At 50.0% G+C, this 22,177-nt stretch overlaps 1 protein-coding gene across 3 annotated transcripts in view; it reads right to left on the bottom strand.

Moving 5' to 3' along the window:
- Positions 1 to 22,177, bottom strand: part of PMEPA1 (prostate transmembrane protein, androgen induced 1) — a 43,108-nt gene that overhangs the window by 8,804 nt on the left and 12,127 nt on the right. For 2 of the 3 annotated variants that reach the window (XM_027881247.1, XM_027881246.1), the window contains exon 2: positions 18,985 to 19,023. The exons of the other annotated variant lie outside the window; for it this stretch is intronic. In XM_027881247.1, the coding sequence (XP_027737048.1) occupies positions 18,985 to 19,023 (39 nt within the window). The remainder of the gene's footprint in view (positions 1 to 18,984; positions 19,024 to 22,177) is intronic. 3 annotated transcript variants of the gene reach the window in all.

Below are 22,177 nucleotides of genomic sequence, written 5' to 3'. Positions count from 1 at the left end.
AAAAAACCCCCACATTCCCAACCATTTGATCCAGCCCCAAAGCAGCACAGCTCACCCTTGGGAATGACAGGTGACCGGACCCAAGAGCTGCCACTGGTGCCTTGTGCTGAAGGAACTGGCTCAAACAGGAGCTCACTGCTCCTAAACACAACTGCAGAACAGACACCCAGCCTGGGTGCAGAGCCCATTTTTTGTCAGAATTCATTATGGAAAAGAAAAAACTGAGCAACAAAAAAAACCCACCAACAAACCAGAAGTTTTTAGGAAGATGAGTCACTTCAGCCTCAAATGCACCATGTGCTTTGGCCACGGTAAGAAAACACAAGAAAAAATAGAAATGGAGCCAGTGATGGAAAACTTCCTTTTCTGTTAAAAAAGGTATTTCTGAAAAAAAAACCAAGACCACTGTGGCTGTAAAGGAAAGTTCCTTTCCTAGGACAAGAGGTCCCTTAAATGAACTAAACCTTGCTAAATTGGTCCTGGTACTTTGGTGACCCAGGTGATGTTTTGGCCATCAGGAAGTGCTGCCCTAATTCCTTCCTAGGAGGGAACACACATAAGATGTGTCACTTAAAAATGACCTAAACCAGGCTCCCCCCACACGCACACAGACATAGAACCAGCAGAGCCTGGAGCAGAAGGAAGGGTGGAAATTCCATCAGGGTTTAGGACAAGACGCCTGCGTCTCATCCATCCCCATCCAGCCTTCAGTGCTCTGGGACTCCTGTGACTGGAGCATTACAAAACACCTGCCAACAGGTGCAACAGGAAGGCACAGGATGAGTACCAGAACAAAGGGGACTCTGCTTTCCAGCAGGGATGTTCCTCCCGCCCCGTCTCTATCCCAAGCCCAGGCTGTGAGGAGCAGCCCAGCCTCGCCATGCCCAGGAGCAAACCCATCCCATATGCAGAGATGAGCTTTAATCCCAAGAATACTCGTGTTGCCCAATCTGGCCTTTGGAAAAAATAAAAGTCAAACCAAACCAAAAAAAGGCCCACACACTCAATTTGTGCTTTTCAAGTTTCAAGAGACTCATTCCCACTCGAGGCACCAAAGTTTCTGCCAATTCTCCCTCTGTTTTAACTTGTCTTCATGGGCTTCATTTGCAGAAGGGAAAAACAAACCCAACACACTGAAAAGCTGGATATACTCAGTAAGATTTTATCCAAGCAGCTCAGTCAAACTAATGAAGAAAGATCATTAAAAACCCAAAGTTTGAGTTAATACATTATTATACAAGTGCAATTCAGCTGCTATGCTAATAAAAAGCCTTTGGGGAATGAAAAACAAGCCAAACTGCAAAGCACATAATTTATAATTCTACTGGTATTCTTAAAAACACACACACAACAAAACAAGAAAAAAAAATACTCAACACATTTTGTATTTGGCTTCCTAATCATTGTCACTTTTCAATTAGAAGAGACCTCATTCCATTTCTCTCTGTAATTTTCCCCAGGGGAAGTGTTATAAATGCACTAGGCTTTACAAGATGGGCATATTCCGCCTCCAACTGCAAAGCAAGGTCACACTAATTTAATTTTGCATAATTTTTATTCCAGAATACGTTTCAAACTAACAGGTTCAGGCATCACATTTAAGTGACACAACCTGCTTTTCTGTATTCCCTGTCTAGACGCGGCAGCTCCGGGAGCCGGTCACTGTGCGTGCAACCGTTTTGCAACTAAGCAATTTCCCCCCCCAGATCCTCACCATCCCGAGGCCGGGTGTTCGTGATCAAGTGAAACCTCTTGTCACGTCCCATTCTTCACGTTCACTGCCCGCTTGCCACCTCCAACCCTGCGTGGCCCCGAGCGAGGGTTTCACAGAGGATTATAGGGACACGCTAACGAGCGATCGGAGACTCCGCCGCTTCCCAAAGCCTGCTCTCCTGCTCAGAGGTGTGTCTAGGAGGCAGCTCATGTCCCTGCTGCCCATCCCCTGGCCACCAAGACCCGTAATGCCCTAAAGTGCTTGGGATTCAGGCAAGCAGAGCCGATGTGGGGGCGCCTCACTGGCGCGACCCCACTCATCCCACTGAGGACCACGCTCACCCCTCGACAGAAGCAGCTGCAGGAAGGTGCATCTCCGGGCTTCCTCGAGTGCCCACAAACAAAATACCTGGCACCCAGAGGTTGAAAATTCATGAATATTTTTACAAGGAGGGTGATTTGAGTCAACGGTGACTCTGGCAGCGCCGAGCCTCTGCACACCCTCACGGCTCACTTAGGGCTGCAGGGGAGGTGAGGCTGGGACACACTTTAAATGCACTGCCTTGCCTTTTACAGCTGCACCACAGTTCATAAAATGCTTACTATAAACTTTATTAATGCTCTTCCTTCCACATAGGCTATCTCTGAGGAAGACAAATGCTCTAAACCACTGGCAAGTATAAAGGAGAAAAAAACCCAAACACCCAAACCTGTATTTTGCTGCACTCATTCTGGAGCTATTACTTACAGGGGGACAGAACAGCTTTCAGACAGGGCCTCGGCCAAGATGACCTTTGTAGTCAGCCAGGTATAATACACATCTGTAGGCTAAATCAGCTATCCATAGGATTCAATTACAATTTCTGTATATAATGAAGTGAGGAAAAGTGAAGTTACCCAGGAGATAATGGCTAAGCTGAACAAATGTAGTTGCACTAGCCACAATTCCTAAGGAAAAAAAAAACCCTTTTAAAAAACCCAATTCCAGTAATCATAAATGCTGTAGTGCACCATGCTAAAACCCAGGTCTGCTTTGCTGATACAAAATTAAAGTCAGCAGAGAATCTCCTGCAGAACACTTTGCTTCTCCTTTCACTTCCTCTGGGTATTTTTGCCATTAAAAATTCTTTAGTTGTGACTTGAAACATTGCCGAGACAGTTCAAGTATAAGTCTGATCACAAGCTCACACAGACTATCCAAAACACGCTCTTAAGGGTGTGGAGAAAAAACTCCTGCTGCTGATTCCATCTTCTAGTGGACATCAGCCCATGTGAGGCAATCCAGGCAGGGTGAGATACCTCCCAAACAAGCCTCGCTGCTCAAATAAGCCAACAATCAATTTTCACCCAGGATGGATGGAATATGCACCTCAGCTTCTACACGTTCTCAAGACAGTCCCTCAGCATCAGAGCCCCACCATCACTTCTTTCCTCAGCATTCTTTGGGAAAATACATCTAAACCCGTGTTTTGGGTTTGCTCTGTGTGCCTGGCAGAGAGGAGAGCTGGCAAAGCCTTCACTGGGCCTTGGGAGTGCTGGGCACAGACCCTCCACCACGAGGCAACTTCCAAGTGTCCCAGCACCTGCAATAGCACAGGTCACAGAAAAGGGAGAAAGTAGGTTTGAAATTAAAACTTTCCCCTAATCTAGAAACTGATACGAATCTGAGCAGCAGAAAAATTCGAAAGGAAGTGAGTAAGAGTCAGGGAGACTAAAAAGGGACTGAGAACAACATGGATTTTGCCATTTTAGAAGTTTCAGAGAACTGTGGAAACAGCATTTCCCCCTGAATCACTGTGTGCCATCACTGCCACTGTACATAAGGATTATTTTTAATTAAATGTCACTTATGTACCCAGAGAAGCATCCTGTAAGAGCCTAATGTAAGGAGCCAAGGAATGCTGAATGTACTGAGCCTCCCTCCACCTCTGATCTTCCCTTTCTTTAACACATTTCCAACAACTTTTACACCACAGCTCAACGGGGCAGTGTTGTACAGAGATCCCTCCTGCTGCTTTCAAGCCTCAATAAAACAGGCACAAACAGACTGAGGCTTTTCTAACTTTCCTGTTGAAGGACAAAGAGATGCAATCAAGCCTGGTACAAACCTGGGCAGCACCTCTTGAGTCTCCAGAAGACACAGGCTATGGATGACTTCTCATGAGCTTCCCTGGCTAAACCCCTGCTCCCAGCCCAGCCACTGCACAGGGACAAAGTCTTTCCCTGGGTCACTCAGCCCAGGAACAAGACCAGCTCTGACTCAGCCTCACTGAGGAACTTGGTCCCTCCTAGGACTGCAGAAGGAGCTCAGCCCTCAGTGCAGGCACAGAGCCAAAGATATCACCGGTGGTAGGACACGATTACTGGGCACAAACCTGTAGGTGTGCCCAGGGAACCCACGGCACAGAGCACCCGAGCACTCTGCCAGCAACTGCCCTATGGGATGGCAGCAGGATAGCCGTCAGCACCATGCAGAGAGCTCAGGGAGGCTTAGAGAAAGAAAAGCATCGCTCTGTCCACCCCCAGAGCCCTTGCTCCAACTGTGAAGCAGCACTTTCCGCTCCTTGGCACCTGTGGTTATTTACAGAGCCTGGTTCACCGGGTGACTCAGCACTGTGAGTCAACAGATTCCAGCCGAGAGCCTGCACTGACATGGAGTGGGGCATCTCAGTGGGGACCATCCAGCAGCAGCACCTGGTGGGCAGCACCAGCCTCTGGCACAGTCCCCACGGACAGGAGACAGTCAGGTCACGGCCAGTCCTGAAGCTCCTGAAATCTGTAAATTAATTGCTGCCTGTCAGCTAAATATGGAGACACTGTAATGTCACACTGCATGTCCCGCCTTCTTCCGTAATCCTTGGGGATACAGGGTAAGTTCAGCTGACTGCAACACTGTCCTCCCTGCACCCCCATCACACTCCAGAAAAGAAAGTCTCTACACACACACACACACACACGGAATCTTTCCAGACATGGCAAAATTATCTGGATGAATTAATGAAAAGTGTTCACAAAAGTGCAGTGAGCACTTTCATCCCTGATTTTCCATTAACACCTCTGATATCCACAGAGCTGCCCTGGCTGCGTGACTCAGAGCAAGACACAGGAGAGATGTGCACAGTCCTGACTGCAGTTCCCTCTCCTCCCAATTTTCTCATCTTTTCATCCACCCCCACACTTGGGCATCTTCTGTTTGAGGAAGTTCCTCACAGCTCTTGATGGCAGCGCTTTAGTTACGTCAAAAAAAAGCACAACAGAAAACATAAATAAGGATACAGCTACTTTTTGACTGGGCATGTGCAGATGAAGCCACACAAGAGAAGTATGAAGGTGGTAGGGAGACATCAATCCAAATCAGACTGGTACCTGCATTAATTTGAAGCTTGGAGCTGAAAAGCATCCATGCATCTTTCCTCCCTGCCCATGACTCCCCAAATCCTGCACTTGTGGGACACCCAGCAGGGATGCGCAAGGATTTCAGCCAAGAACAGTTCCAGACCAGTAACCTTAAAGGCTTCTCAGCTCTGCAGCTTTTGTAGTTCCTCAAAGAGGAAAACAAGTCGTGAATAGGGACAGACTGAAGTCCCCTTCTCCCAGCATCAGTGTCTATCAGCACCCAAAACCTGGACTGCTTCATTAGCACCCTTCAGCAAACATCTTCTCAGTTGCTTGTCCAGAGGCCCCTGTCTGCTCCCCTACCCACCAGGGGGCTTTGACAGGCAGACGAAGGACGTGACCCAGCATTTTCTCACCAGACCTGGGCTGCCGCCTTCGCACGAAACTCATTGCCAGTGGGCAGGCAGAGACACTGCCCTAAACTAGAAGTGATGGGTCTGACTTTCAGCCATTCTCAGCACCCACATCTCCGGCTGAAGGCAGCAGCAAGGGCAGGGGCTTGGGCACCAGCAGGCTGCAGAGGAGGAGGAGACACTTTTATCCATTCTGTCAGCTACTTGACAGCCCCACTCGCTCCCCTCCCCAGTCTTCACTGACATTTCAGAGCACCGCAGCTCCAGTGGTGCCCAGAGGCACCCTCAAAAACAAGGAGACACACAAGGACAGCCTTTGCCAGGAACAGCTGGGAGCCTACTGCTACCTTGCACGCCCCAATAATTAGGGCACAAAACAAGTCCTAATCACTGCAGGAGAATGAAAGCTGAGGACACCCTGTACCACCTTGCCTTACACACACACTGACACGCTGACTTTTGCAAGCAGAGAACTAGAAAGGCCAGTGCTGATGTTAATGAACCAGTCTGCAGCAGGTCTGGACCAATATGAGCTCCACAGAGCTGGCCTGAGGTCTGTCCAGTCCTTGTGCTCAGTTTAGAGCCCTGCCTGCCCCAAGAGCTTGCATTTTTGCCTGCCAGCTGCAAGCAAACTTATAGAGAGCAGGGGATAGATGTTACAGCAAATTCTGGGCACACTTTGGAGCAGCATGTGGCTCCCTGGAAGGACCTGAGGGTTAAACTCAGCAAAACTGAGTCCAGCAGAGGTGCAGTTGTTATGCCAGATGCTCATCAAAGCCTCTGTGAAAGGATGTGGGTTAAGCAGCGTAGCCAAAGCGTGGATTTCAATTCTTCTACGCAAAGCTAAAGAATGTGAATTTGAAAAGAGCCATCTGAATCTAGTCACCATCCTGAGCTATGGTTTCAGTAGGGAATAAACCTCCAGCTCTTCAGTGACTGGCTGCAGGGACTCAGACTCTGCAGCATCCCACGGGAGTGGCAGCAGGTCAGTGTGGGACCCCTCGCCCTCCCCCGCTTCTACAGCATGGGGGAAAACACCCTGGCACAGCAGCCACACTGCCCAGTGCAAGCAGCTCTGCCCTGGCACATCCTTCCCAGCCTTGCTTGGAAAAGGGACGTGCCCATTATGCTAAATATTACATTTGAACTGTTCTAATTTAAGCAAGAACCAAGGCAACAGCTGGAATCCAAAGGCTGACAGAGATGGTGCAGCACCGAATGCTGCTCCTGGTTCAGAGTCCATTTCATCCACCAGATGCTGAACTCCACTTGTTAAAGAGACCAACGTTCTCCCTCTCAGAGGCTGCGGACAGGGAAGAAGAGATGAAAGAACAAAGAACTTCAGCTGGCAGATTACTCACCCTCCCCACTCGTCTGTTAGGTCATCTTAGAAACAATCAGACCAGGCGAAGTCATTACTGCACTATTTTTGTATTAGCATCTGCTGCATTTATCTTCTAATACCTCCATAAAACCAGATACGAAGGGCCCATCAGATTGTCAGCAATTGTGTTTGTTTACAAGGCAGCACGGGAAACAGTGGAGTTACATACAGAATATGATCTCGATATTGATGTCGGCTCCAACCAGCAGCACCCCGAAGCTGCAGCAGCACTGAGGCATCAAAGAGATCAGGGTCAGTCCTGTGACAACAGGCAGGACAGCTGGGAAGAGCCCGTTGGATTTGGGCCTGCTCCACGCATCATCACTACAGCTAACAGCTAAACTGCATTTCCAGATTCAGCATGGCCAGTTCTGAGGTAACGAGCAGAAATGACACAGCGAGAGCCAGTGATGGCAGGCTGAGCTGAGAAGAAGGGCAGGGAGCAAGTGGGACTCAGGAAAGGAGCCAGTTTAGAAAAAATATTGCTGGTAAATAGGTGATGGGGCCCCAAGAAATCCTCTTTATAGTGCCGATCCTTGGGCTATAACTGTGTTTAATATAGTTCTTTTTCTTCATCTGTCACCTTGGGTAATCAAGCATCACATCCTCTGAGTCAGTGACAAATGATGGCCTCATCCTGTACCCCCACCCTCAATTTTGTTTGTTTTAAAGGAAACGGCCCCATTTCATGCTTAACAGCCACAGAAGTATCAGACTGGTCAGGCTTCAGAAAATCTTTTAGTTCTTAACACACAGCAACAGTCCTGATCACACCATGAACCCGTTTTCAAAAGGTGACCTTCCCGAGCTCACACGGCTTAGTGGCAGGGCAGGGAGCAGGACATGCATTCAAGGACCAGAAAGGCAGGATCAGCACGGTGGAACTCAGCTTTTACATGGAAATGGCAAACGTGAGAGCTGGGTCAGCAGCTCTGTCAGCTGGGACACTTCCCGGCTCCGAGCAGAGACCTGTCAAACGGAGACTTGTTTAGAGAAACTCCTGAAGACATGAAACAGCTCCCTCAGAGCAATGAGAACTAACAAGGTTCTTTGGGACACCCAGACTCTGAAATCTTGCATATGCCAACCTCTTCTCTCCCTTTTTGTGCCTATTTCTCTCACCCTCCCCTTTTCCAGGGTTTTGAGACAAGGTATTTCACACACAGTGAGCCCGATCCCAGCCTACCGAGATGGCTGGAAGGAGTACACTGCTTTTGAAGTTACTCCCAAGGGTGAGAACAGCTAAACTGGATTAAAAGAATAAAGTCATTTTGATTTTGCACTTGAAAGACAGGTAAATTTGCTTGCTCACTAGAAAATGTGGAGCAGGGCTGATGGCCCCCACCAAGCTGAGAATATCCAGAGTATCTCCTGCTCCCCCAGAGGCAGCACAACGGCATCAGGCCTGGAAGATATTTGGGCAGGGGTGAGGACAGAGCATCCCCCTCCCCCCTTGAACACAAACACCCAGAAAGGGACATAGGAACAGGAGTTTACTGTTTGCAATCATAAACAGCCTGAACCAGTTAAAAAAAAAAAAAATCTACCAAATAACGAGTGAAAAAACCCAATACCCGGATCAAACCCTAACAGCCGATCCTGAAAGACCAGACAGGTTTTGTTTGTCAGGGGTATTTCTAACAGCCAGTAAAAATAAACACATTAATAAATAAGTATTTTCATATACCCTGGAAACACTCCTGATCAATATGTGGCTTGCTACTGTAGGGTTTTTTTTTTCCTTCCACCCAGCAGAAACTCATGACAAAGGAAAGCACATCTCATTTATGAACTTAGCTATAAATACTTTTGCTAACTGCCATTTAGGAATTTCATTTCCTGCTTGAGCAAGTCCTGTTGAAAGAGGCAATTACCAAATTTGTTTCTAGTTATAGAAATAGATGTTTGTCGCTGCCCACATCTGTTTCGACAGACAAATTGCCAGACGCGGACGCTCCAAGGAGAGCAAGTGCTCCATCCAGGGAGGGCTTTGCCACCTCTCCAGAAAGCAAACGGCAATCAGGGATGGGGTTTCCAATTCCAGCTTCCTTTCAGCCCTGTCTGCCACTGCAACGGAGCTGCCTCGCACTGACAGGGCACCTGCAGCCTCAGTCAGCCACAGCCACCTGCACCTCGTCACACAGTGCTGGAGCCTGCTCCCTCCTCCTGCTGCTGCTGCAGGGACACCAAGGAACATGGGATTCACTCGTCACCAGGCCCACCAAAACAAGGCAGCTTTAATTCTGGAGGTCACGAGGACTTGGTGCACTGCACAGAAAGGCAGGGAGCAGCGAATCATCCCCCTCACCTGCAAAGCAGTGAGACAGCACAGGCTTTTCTGCTCCACGTGGGACACCCCCCAGAGCGACAGCCAGTGAGATGGGGGCTTACAGCTGCCATCAGCAGGGACCACAGCCTCTCCCAGCTGAACAAATGCTGTATGCACTGGGGTTTACCACGTCTCCCTCCCCGATGTCCTCCCTTTCCACTTCCCCCCACCCCAGCTGTCCCCTAGAAAGTTTCCCTTTCCACTTATTCTTGGGAAAACCAATTATCAGTCAATTCCCAACATGCTCAGCCACAGCCCTGTCAGAGCCCACCGTGAGTCAGGTGCCCCAGTGCCAGCACCCAAACCCCTGTCACAGTGCTCAGTAAGTCCTGTGGGACCAGCACTCAAGCAGGAGCACCCCAAGAGGGACACAGGGACAGCAGCAGTGCCACAAACACGACACCCATCGACTCTTGCCAATACCTAGCTCAAGGATGTGGTGGAGGCGCAGAGAAGCCACGAAGCACCAAGAGCTGTGGCCAGGGAACCTCTGCCCCTACAGCATTTCTCCTGTGTGAACGGCTCTCCCCATCACCTCCCTTGGAGCGAGGAGACTGCCAGCCTTTGGGAGCGGTGCCGGGGACCCTGCCGTGCCCCCACCCCGAGGCTGCAGCTCCCCTGGGGGCTCCAGGACACGCACCCTCGGGTAGCAGTGCCACGGGGGCTGCCCTGGCTCGCAGACGGGTGTTGAAACCCAGATTGAGCAAGTTGGCCAAAGCCACACAGGTCACGACAGGGCTGGAACTGCGACCGGATTTCCTCAGCGAGGTCCAGGGCCGAGCAGCGGGAAACGCTCCCTCCTCTGCCGCTTCCTGAGCGCCGTTATCGTCTGCATCACTCTGCAGCTTTTGCTTACCAAAGGAGTGACCTTTGGCAAGGTAAGATACTCCCATGGAACAAGGACAATCTTAAGTTACAGACATAATTATGCATTGCAGGAAAAAAAAAATATATGCAAAATGCATGCAAATGCCCAGACACGCACACTGCGTCTGGTCACCGCGGGATTCAAGTTCAGCTCTTGAACTGGTCTGAACTGGTCTCCACCACCAGATGAGAGCAAATGCATGTGCACACTCTCAAAAAGATGTGAAAAAACCCCCTATATTTATATATATATATATATATACACACACACCAGAGTGAATGGGGGAGGTGAGTACAACCGCCCCAAATATGACAAAATTAAAGGTAATAAATTTACTTCCACCTCAGCTGCAGCAACAGCCTGAGAAAGGTTTTAACTCCCACAGCAGATCTGCTGGGAAGTCTGTTTCGTTGGGGGGGGTTGCATGCACAGGTTTTAGGGCGCATACAAAGAGAAGCCCCATAACGTGCAAGGTGTGGGGCCAAGAACAGGGCTGGGCTCCCTTGCCTTCCCCAAGCATCCCCATCCTGGGCTCCCCTACCCTACCCCAGTATCTCAATGTCAGGCTCCCCTGCCCTCCCCGAGTGTCCCCATTTCCATCCCGGGCTCTCCTCCCCATCCCCGAGAATCCCCCACCCCCATCCCGGCCCATCTGTGTCCCTCCTGCTGCCCCATTGTCCCGCTCCCCCGTCCCCTCCCGGTGCAGCCCCAGACACACGGGGGGGGGCTGTGGGGAGCCAACCCTGGGTCAGCCCCCACAATGGGCCCCGGCTGGCCCATCCCGGCCGCTCCCGGCCCGGTGCTCCCCCGGCACCTGCCCACGGGATGCAGGATGCAGGATTCAGGATTCAGGATCCGGGATGCGGGCGGCAGCTGCCCCGCACCGGGAGCGGGGCGCTCGGAGGGCGGGATGGGGGCAGAGCACCGAGGGGAGGATTATCCATGGACACAGCCTGTCCCCTTTTCACTGAATTTAACAATAAAGCAGTAGCTATAGCAACGGGGTTAATTAATGCACCGATTTGCATAACTAAAACTCCCGCACCCATTCAAACCTCGCTGAAATGTTCATTCCTACACCGGTGGAGCGCCCGTGGCCGGGGACCCGCACCCACACCGGGATAGGGGGGCGCAGGGACACCCCCAGCTGTGCCCGCTGCAGCGTGACCCGGGAGCAACCCCCTCCTCGCACCTTCATCCCCCCTAAAAGCATCAGCATTTGCAAACCAGCACGCGAGAAAGAGCAGGAAAATGGGGGCAGAAGTGTCATTCAAAAAAATAAAACAAGAAGGGAAAAAGTGATTTTCAGGGATGAAGGGAGTAAAGCGCATTCCGAGGCAGAGGGGGTAAGGAGATAGGGAATGTAAAGGTTTCAGACTATCGTATAACCAGAGGGGGAAATGTCTTCTCACCACAAACATGCATCTGCATGATGTCTAGACAGTCATAAAAAGGGCAATTAAAGTACTGCAGGCTGCAGTAAGCCAATGTCTCCTCTCCCAGTCTAAACAGTTGAAACATACTGTACTAACTTGGAAAAAAAAAATATAGGATAGAGAGGAAAAAAAAAGACAAGTTTGTAAGAAAAAATGTTTTGAAATTCAGTTTTAAATAAGTCGGTAAATTAATTCAACCTTGTCACATCTTTGCCTTATAACATATCAAATATTCCGCCTGCGTCCTGTCTAGACTGCGATAACAAAGGGCATTTAAAGCCCTGCAAGATGCGCTGACAGAGTAGCCATTTAAAGATGCAGTATTGCTTTCTCCATCTAAAACGATTTGTCAGATGGAGTTAAAATGAAAATGATAAGTAATCACTCTGGTTCACAACCATTTCAAAAGGAAAAAACCACAAAACCCCCATAGCTCATAGATATAAATCCCACTAAAATCATTCCAATGTATCATTCCAGTGGGATTTGTCTGGCTTCTTTTTTTATGGCATTTGCTTTATTTAATTATTTATTTTATTAATCTGAGATGTCAGTAGCTTTCTGCAGCACATACGTTTCTAAATAGGAGTGCATTAAGTTTGAAAAAGCCAGCTCCAAGTTTTAACTGTTTTACTGGCATAAAATGATAACTCGTGGAGAGACAAGGGTTAAATAAAAACAAAAATTTTCTTTTCAGTGTTATTTAAAAACAAAAGAACAAACTATATCACGTGAGAAAAACTGGCCAGTCCCCACCACTGATACAGTTCAGTCTGGCTATTCCCTGTCCTCAGGAAAGCAAGAAAGGAAGGTTAAAGCAAACTATGTGGGTGTGCACAGCGCTGGGTTTTTTTTTTTTGTTTTTTTACTAAGAAAGGACAGTTCTCTGGAAAAAGCAAAACAAGATATAATCCTGTCTAACACAAGAAACATTCTCCTCCCTCTCTGAACCTTATCAGCTGCTGAAGAACCAAAGAACTCAAAATAAAATATATAGACAAAATAGCTGATCTGCTGAACAGGACGGTTAATGCTGCCCACGACTGAGCCAGTGCCCACAGGCTGACAGCACCCTGGGGGAAACGCTTTTACCCAAGTGCAAGACTGGCTTTAGAGACTGTTTTGTTGTGCCATGGCATGACCACATGGCCCTGGCACGAGAAGGGGACAGGGCTGTACCCAACCCCATGGTCCAACTGCACCATCCAGTCCCTTCTACTGGGGGGAGCCCATGGTGGGAGTCACCACTGGAAGTTCAAAACGGGGATGAACTCAGTTCTACTCTGCTCCTTACCCTATAGCATCCCACCACCACATTGTCTGCACCTCCCTCTGTCTCCCAACTCTTGTTTCTTAATTATTATTTTAATAAGACTGTTTCCAACTTCATTGTTCATTCCGCAATAGCCCAAGGGCTACAACTGTTCATTAGACAGAATTTCTGCTTTAATTGCACTGACACAGATGTGTAGGTTATCTGGAAGAAATTACTAAAATGAGCAGTAAAGAATGGGGCTGGATGCTTTTCTTCCCTTCTGGAGAGTTTAATTTAACATTATTTCCCCCCACGCCCCATACAAGCAGCATCATTTGGTGCATTGCGGGTTCACAGAGGAATTAACCCCAAATTGTTCCCGCTGCTGTGGTGCACACAGGTGCACTCTGCTCCCAGTGCTGCATGAGGATTTCCATAGGAGAAGAGGGGCAGGTCTGGGGGCTGCAGAGTCTCCACCACTGCCAGCAGAATGGCCCATGTCCCCCCCATATCCCCCAGGCAGCACAAGCCGGTGACATTCACCCATGAGTGGGAACATCTGGGATCACGGATGAAGCTTTGGGGAAGAAGTTGGGCCACCACCGCCCAACGCGCCCATTCCTGCACCAGCATTGCAGGTGCCAGGACTGGGGTGGGAAACAAGTTCCCTTATTCTCCCTCTCACCCTCTGCAAAAAGGTAAATCACCAGACACCAAAAAACGTCATCGCTGCTGCTCAACAGCGCCCAGGCTTCGCACCCGGCACGGCTGTGCAGTTGTCAAATCAGCCATGGAGTTCACAGAACTTCCTCTGCAATTCATGTTGGCCAGAGCCAGACACATAATAGCCTTGGATTCAGGGAGAAAGAGCTGCCAGCGTTATTTCTATTTAAAACCCTCTATTTGAGCTTCATAGACTCATTCTTCACACACGATACACATGCACACACACACGAACTGCAGAAGTAAGCCAGATCCAGAAGTGTTTCACTTCACCAAGACCGGTGCCTAATAGCGATTCCAGGTTTTGGCTCTCTGATATTATTTAATAGATTTTAATTCAATAATAAAAAGCGCGAACCTGCCAATTTTTTTTTTTTTTTTTGTTATGTCTTCTTGCCAGGAAGAAGAAAAAAGTTGCTCCCAACTTTTAACAGAACTGTTCCCTCCTCTTTGCCTCTCACCCCAAGCAAGGGGCTGCAGCACAGAGGCTGATGCTGCAGGAGAGCTCAGACTGCCAGGGTGGGCTGGGGCAGGGGCAAGGGCAACAAGCAGATGCACATGAAGCGTTCAAGTCTCATCTTTAAATATGTCTAAAAGCCACTAAAAATGTCTCCTTCAGCCAAACTCATCCTTGATTTAAGGAAGGAGAAAAAAAAAAATCCCAAATGCTACATGTTAAAAAAAGTCTGCATTAAGCAAAAAAACCTTCCCTTTGTTGCTAGGGGACTTACTTGCTTTGTATCTGCTGAAAACCTTTAAAATGCCACCATTGTATTTTAACAAAACCCCGCGACTGAAGCATCTCATGTGCTAAAAATCAAGAGACAGAGCACATCAGTTCCATCCTTCCTTTGCAAGTACTTCGCTCAGGCCTCACTTCGTTTTGTATCTTGGTCCTCGATGCTTTTTGGCAGTTTGCTCCAGACTTACTGGCAAGGGCTAAAAGGTTTCTATTTAGCTGGTGTCAGCTGAGCATCTGTGCCGGCAAGAACTGGAGTGGGGGTGATCCCGACTGCATTTCAAAAGCACATTTCTTTTTGGGAGCTGCCACCAATAATTTTCAGTCTAAGTGCGTCTGGGTAGCGGGGTGACTCCCTCCAGAGGGGTCCCCTCTGCAGGCCTCGAGCAGAGCCCTCGGTTCTGGGAGGGATTCCTGACCAGCGGAGGGAAAAGGAGCTGGGAACGCTCCCTAACCTGTGACCCTGATAACAAAAGGCAGGGAGAGCGTCTAGACCTCCAGTCTGACGGGGAGTGAAGGCGAGCATTGTGCTGGGGCTGCCTCAGACAAGGCAGGCACACAGCGCTGCGGGGCAGGAGCACGACGCGGTCCCAGCTGCGGCCACCGACAGCATCGCCCCAAAAACCCACCGCCTGCTCGGGGAGGGGGGGCACGCACAGCCCACCCCTCCTCCCCAGTGCAGGGTCGAGTTTTCGGGGCAGCTCCCGGTTCCCAGCGCAGCTGGAATCGGTGGAAATGAATGAGACCGTCCCATTTCCAGCCTGACCAGCCCCGGTTTTCCCTTTGCCTCCGTGTATTTCACACATACAGTGCTCACGCTCCTGAACACACTGATCCTGCAATGCTAGCTCCGTGCAGACTGCCAACAGGGGAGAGCAAAAAAAATATGCTTCCTTCCACAGAGCCTTTATTTTCTTTGCTCCCTGTCTGGCTCAGTTCAAAGGGGGCAAACCAAGACATTCCCACTCCACCAAGCCCAGAGATCAGCTCAACATTCAGAAAAGCTGAAGCCGAGCCCCAGCTCTGCCACATATTTCTTGTGTGACCCTGGACAAACCCCCTGGCTTCTCAGTGTTGAGGTCCTCACATATAAAAATACAAATACCCTAAATAAATGCTGGAGCTAATGGCAGGTTACTGCCAGGGAACTGCACAGAGAGAAAACAAAAGACCTATTAAAAGCCCTCGTCCATCTCTGCCAGAGAGAAAACACTATTACCCAGTACTTAAAAAGATGCATTAAAGGAGAGAGAGCATCCGGGGGGTTAAGGACACCCCTGGCAGAGCAGTGAGGGGAAGCACTCCAGGCCAGCTGCCCCCCATGTGCCCTCAGGACAAGGATTCAGGTGCTCCCACGCCCTGGCCATGCCCTTGGCTGTGCCCTGACTGTGCCACTGCAGGGACCAGAAGCAGCACCTTGCCCTGAGCACAGCCAGCACAACACAGTGAGGCTGGACCTGCCCCAAACCTGCCAACCTGCAGGTCAGAGCTCTGGGGAAAACAAAAACCATCAGTTTCACTGTTCCTGAAGGAAAGATAAGTACCTCTCAGAAACTGGGTTTCCTGCCAGAAGATGTGCAGCTGTACAGACCGTGAAACCACTGTGACCCATGGTGGCACTGGTGTGGTCTACCCTGGACATCAGCAGTGCTCACTGGCCCGGGCTAGACCCTTGGAGTTACAGTGTGAAGCTGAACAAAACCAGTCCCACCACCTGAGGTAGTTTAAATAGCCATGAAAAACCCACTCCCTTCTGATGAGAGGTGAAGTATTAACAGCTGACGGTGATTAGAGTGAATTCAGAGCAAGAGAGGAGTTTTGTTATCCTGGCGGCCACTTGATGCCAATCCTCAACCGCATACCTTACCACGTCCACACCTTTCTACCTGAAGAAAAGGTGAGGGCCTGGAAGTTTCTACTGCCCTGCCTCCACCACTTCCTTCCCCATTTCCAAAACATCACCTCTCCTGCTGCAGCTCCTCCCTCAGGTGCTCCAGGTCCCTGAGACCACCAAGGCACTAATGCTGCCCACGGAGCTGGGAGCTGTGGCAGGACACTGCGTGGTGGCACTGGGATGGGATGTCACACACCTGCACTCTCAGCAGGGTCCAGCCCCAACTTCCTCACAGCTTGGCACCTGCCACGGCAGCAGCTCCTCTTCTGACAACTGCCTGTGATTTATTTTGGTACACATGCACAGGGAGACTGAGAGATCCTACACTGGGATTTTATCAGCAGTATGCAGCTATGGAAACAAACCCATTTAAGACTAATATAACAAAATGCCCAAACCCACAACAGTAAAATAAAGAACGGTGCATACTGGCATTTTCACAGGGGAGCACTGCAGTGAATGCAGAGCATGACCCAGCTTCTCTCAGACAGAATTAACCCAAACCTCTAAGAAATCACGTACTTTCGTGTAGTTACATGTTTAGCTATATGAATTTTGTTTTCTGCAAACCCTCCACCCTGCTCTTTGATTTTACACAGTTCAAGGACAGCATCTCCTCCTAAATCAGATGAATAGCCATTTCAGCCCTCGCTGGGAGTATTCCCTCTTCCCCCTCCACATCCATTCCCAGCCACTCTTAGTGAGAAGCAGGACAGCCGACACAAAACCCAGCAGAAACTGCAGCACCCCTTTTTGCTCCGTGTTCAGGGGGAGAATAGCAGTGCCTCACCACGCTCAGCCACACTGATCCCTCTCAGCAGCAAAGAGAGGGATCCACAAGTCATTTACAGAAATTCAAGAGTCTGACATCCACACCAGTGACACCCTGGAGTTACCAGGGAGATGGTGGAACACTCAAAACACCCAAGAAAATAGCCCAGTGAAAGCTAAACCTCCCTTTCGAGTCTGTCTGGGTTGGTGTTTTGCCCCGCCATGTGCAGGGCTTTATCCCAGGGACGGGCACGGGCATCTCTGCCCGGGGGTCCCGGCTCTGCAGGCAGCACCAGGGCACTCCGGGAGGAAGCGGATGGTGGAGGTGGCGATGTCTGGGAACGCTGGCCCGGGCTGGAGCTGCAGACAAGGACCCAGACAACAAAGGCGAGGCAAAAAGCCGTCTGATAGAGGCAGCCCCGTCTGGCAGCCGGGGCTTTCAGAAGCCCGGGCATGCACTGATGTCTGCAAGCACAGCTCTTCGCTGGGCGCTCAATTAACCCCGCAGCAAGATCCCTAAAGTGTCCTACAGCACACTCCAAATAGCATCCATCTGGTAAGATGAAAAAAACCAAAGAGTACAAGAGCACGGCAAAGGAGCAAACAACTGGAGACTGCAGGGAACGGCTCTACAACAAACAAAAATTATGCTTAATTTTCTGTTATTTATATTCTAAGAAAACCGCATGTTTTCACTTGCATCTCTGCCTCCTTCCCCGAGGCACAAACACACACACACACACACACAAAATGGGACAGGGAAGACCAGGGAAAGCAGGAAGAGCAGCACAGCCAGAACACATCCCTGCTCACACACCTTCCCAAATCACAGGACAAGAAAACGGGTGCGAGTTTTACAACAGTCGAGTGACAGCAAACACCTTTTGCTGGAGTGAAAAATGCCCCGAGCAGCTGCTCAGAGCACCGTGAGCGACACCGGGGCTCCCTCTGCCTGGCTTAGGAGCTGAAATCTTAAGGCATTAATATAAAATAAATACAAATAAACCACTGACTGCCGCAGGACAGTTTCCCTAAGGACTGGTGTGAGCGTCCCCGCACTGGGGCTGATCCCAGCCTCTGGCTCCTGCAGTTCCCCTGCCTGATGTCTGCACCAAGATAATGCTGCTGGGGGACCGGTGGTGTCTCAGGTTTTTTGCATAAATAAGCACTATTCTGCCATGCAACCAAATTGTGCCATCAAGCCTGAAATAATGCAACTGAAATAATTTTTTTGGTTTTATTTTAGATTACGACTTCTACTAATTGATGCTTGATAAAAGCTTAATGAATGATGTGTAGGCATTATAAGCCCGTTAAAGATCTGAGCATGGTTATAAGCCAAGGTCATAAGCTCTATTGACTTCCCAGGCTCTATAGCAATTGATTAGCCATTTATTCAAATCATTTATTCACCACTTGTTAACACTTTATTTTTCTGATCCTTTCCCAGCAGGCTTGGGACTCCACATTTGAGCAAAGACACTTTACTTTTGGGGTACTGTCAAAACCTCAATTCTAAACTGAGAGACAGACATAGATGTTATTACGATGTCTTTTTAAAACAGCAAAAGCTATTTTTCAAACAGGTTCAGCTCAAATCCAGCAGCCTGGTTCAACAGGGCTCCCAACACCTCATTTTGTCTGTGCTGAACACAGGCAGCTCCAGCCACACTCAAGAGGAGTCTCACATCCCATGACGTTAAAGGGTTCAGACTGTCAAACTACTTTCACAAAACACAATGAAAGTTTCTGTCCTCAGTGTAGTGCTGCTCATTAGTTTGCCAGAGTATCAGCAAATGGAAAAGTACTGGTGCTTAAAAAGACATTCAGCTTTTGAAGATGGTTCTACATTGAACAGCAAAAGACAAAAATCCCATCCAGGATTACCAAAGTGCAGCCAGGTAGGGATAGCCAAAAAACAGCAGGTTTGCACAGTCAGCCTCTGAAGACAACACTGCATCCCCCTCTGCACCCAAACAGCAGGTACCTGCTGCTCTCGGGGCCAGGCAACGTCCCACCCGTTCCGTGGAGCGAGTAACTGGGGTGTTTATGGTACAGCAGCTGCAATCATGCAATCAGCCTTCGTAATTAGATCTTGGCAACTCTTGAAATACTTCACTTACCCAGTTTACCTGGAAAGGTGCGACCTAAACATTCAGTGCCTGGAGACATTTGAGAGAAAAACAGAAAGCATCTGTCAGTGATGGGAGCCACCTCCGACCGGCTGCAACACACCCCAGCTCCCTCCTGGGCACTCATCCTGACAGAGCTCCCCCGTTCCAGACATGGCTGACACCTCCACCCAAACCTACCACCTCCAGGAGGAACAAAGCCACCCCAGTCTGGGTGCCACCACTCCTGGTTAGACCCCACATGCTTTTCCCACACCAGACATTGCTGCACAAGGTCCCATTTCTCTCTCCCCAACATGGACCTCCCCAGGATGGCTCTGCTCCCCCCGTGGCCATCTCACCTGATGGCATGCTGGAGCCTTAAGAGAGGTTTGTGAAGTTTCTGTGATCGCTCAGCCCACCCCAGAGACTTCCCTGCCACATCCAAGAGTGCCAGACTGCCTGTCCATGGCCCCGGGCAGCACTCTGCACTTCAAAGCACTGGCGGGCTATTTGTCATGTTCTGTCTCCTCTGCAAACACTGGTAGCTGAGCCCCATGTGCTGCTGAGCCTGGATGAAAGCTCAGGGTCTCCTGACACCTCACCCCCAGTGGGGGCTTCGGGGTGCTGAAGAGGAAGACCCACATCAAAATCTTGCACAACACCCCAGACGCAATGCCCAGCAGATGTATTTTCAAGTGAGGAGAACAAAGCAGCCAAAAGTTTACAATAAGAGACAGCTCATGACTTTTCTCTCATCCATCAGTCAGCAGTGTGTGACTAGCAGGAAAACTGAAGGGGTTATGGGATATGGACCCTCCTGACCGCCCCAGCACAACCCCAGTGCCTGACAAGCTGTGACACCGTGGGCCGGATGAGTGCTCTGCATCCCCCAGGGGTTTCACCAGAGAAACACGTGTGCAGGACTTTTTTATGAAGCCCATAAGAACTGTCTGTCACTGATAATGGTTAATTGGTACTAATTAGTACAGTCTGATCTGAAGGAGTCCTACTGGCCTATAAAAGAGGCCTTTAACCCGACAGACAGCAAGGGAGGCTGTCACTGCCAGACACACCACGCCGGGGCTGCGGACACACCGCGCGCTCCCACAGTGGCAGAGCAGACTGGGAGGTTCAAGGGGTTATATCAACACATCATTGCTCCCAAATAAAGCTTTAAAAAGCTACTTTCCGTGCACCTGAGAGGACAGAGATAAGCAACTTTTTCACCCCAGGAAGAGATTACGGGTCAGAAAGTCGCTGCAAATTACTGCTAAATAACGAGCGATCGTGGGCTCGGAGTCGGCTCACTGAGGTGAAGTCAGGCTGATTCAAAGGGATGAGTTCAGACACTGCAAATCAGTGCTTCACATGCAGGTGTTCAAAAGTGACCGTGCAAGTGTGTGGTGTCACCTGAATGCACATGGGCTCTGAGAGCCTCCAGGGTCTTGTGCACCACCACCACCCCGCTGGAGCGGGCACCGTGACGGGAAAGGGAAGAAAGGAATTCTGCCGAGCCAAACACCGACATGTGGCAACAAGCTCGGACCTCCTCCTCCTCCTCCTCAGCCAGCTCACTGCACAGAGCCTGAAAAAGGGTGGGAGGCTGGAAAGGAGTGAAAGGCCATAAGAAGACTGGAGGCCAAAAAGGGGTGGGAGTCCCAAAAGGGAAAAGTAAAGGCTGAGAACAAGTGGACGCCAAAAAGGCTTGGGAGGCCCAAAAGGGTGGGAGTCCAAAGGAAATGTAGATGTTGAAAAAAAGAGCCCCCATGTCTGCAGCTGGTTGGATCAGGATCAGCTTTTCTCTAGTTGAATTTACAAAAGGGTAGAAAGCAACATCTCTCCCCACCCCACAGCCCAGACAATGCCCCCACTGGCGCTCAGCATGCAGCGCTGTGCACACAAAGGCACATCACCCTGTCTCATCATGCCTCATCCAAAACATTTGGTGATGGTCTGGGATGTGTGGGAGAAACAAGCCTGAACCCTCTGAAGTCAGGCAGGATTTTGGGATGCTGCTTCTCCCCTCTCTCTGAGCACTCCTGCCTCTCCCATCCTCACATCTGCCCTTTAGGTTCAGCCACGCATTTGCCAACTTTTTAAATGCAAATGAGAATTGGCACATAAAGTCGGTGCTTTAAACCTGACCAGAGCCACCCTCAGCTCTCCTCCCTCCCTCCATATATGCATAACTTTTTTTATGCAATCGGCAGCAGGGAAGAGATACAGGGAGTGGCTGAGCCGTCGGCGCATATTCCCGGTGGATCGGTGCCCGGAGCCCTTCTGCAGCCGCAGTCCTGCCAGACGGCTCCATGTGAAGGGTGGCTCACACTGTCTGCCTACCAGCAGCAGCAGCAAGGAACCAGTAATTACACTGGCTGGACCAACACCTGCTCGTGGTTTTGTCTTACACTGTTTGTGCAACCCAACAGGCTGCCAACAAAACAGAGATGTGCTTCGCCTAAACAGGTGAAAACACGAAACAGGGAACGGAGCTGCTGTGTTGGTCCCACAACGCCTCTGTACAACACATGCTGGAAAATCGTTGCTGGTTTAGCCTTCAAGAAAGCTGCAAAGCATGGCATGCACTGAAAAGACAGGTCTTTGCTATGGGAGGAGGGAAAAGGGCTGCCCGTCCGCAGAGCCCAGCTCCTGGATCCAGCCCCACGCTGGTGCAGGGCACACAAATGCTCTTTGCTGGGCACCAAAACAGCCTGGCTGGCCAGGAGAGTACCACTAAACTGAGCATTCCACGTGGGATGATGGCATGCAGGACATGGCAGCCCTCCCCACCCTTCAGAGCAGAGCTGCTCCCCAAAAAGCCCTGTGCCAGCTCAGAGCAGAGATGCCCGTTCCCACACCAGGGCACGGGCAGGGGATCCAATCCCGCACGGCATCTCTCACTCGTGGAGCTGGAGCTCAGCACTGAGGTGGGAAGAGGAGGGTGAATACCCTGAAGGACCAAGAGCAAAGACCCCAAAGGAACACTAGGATCAGCCTCAGCCTTCCTTGCCTTTCTGCACGGCAGGAAAGCCAGGATCAGCTCCAACTCCACCAGGTCACACCAAAGATATGCTCCCCCCTACCCCGTCGGCAGATGGGATTTGTTGTAGATGATTTGTCCTGGAATAAAAACATCAGCCCCACCTCTTGCAGCCTGTTTACTGAAACCCACTAAGCATTAAACAGAGGCAAAAAGTGTATC

The sequence above is a fragment of the Empidonax traillii genome, unplaced genomic scaffold (genome assembly GCF_003031625.1).
Source record: "Empidonax traillii isolate 1590-97213 ecotype Southwest subspecies unplaced genomic scaffold, ASM303162v1 scaffold86:size2944007, whole genome shotgun sequence".
Classification (NCBI taxonomy): domain Eukaryota; kingdom Metazoa; phylum Chordata; class Aves; order Passeriformes; family Tyrannidae; genus Empidonax; species Empidonax traillii.
Note: the sequence above shows the minus strand (reverse complement) of the source record. Positions and strands in the feature narration are given on the sequence as shown.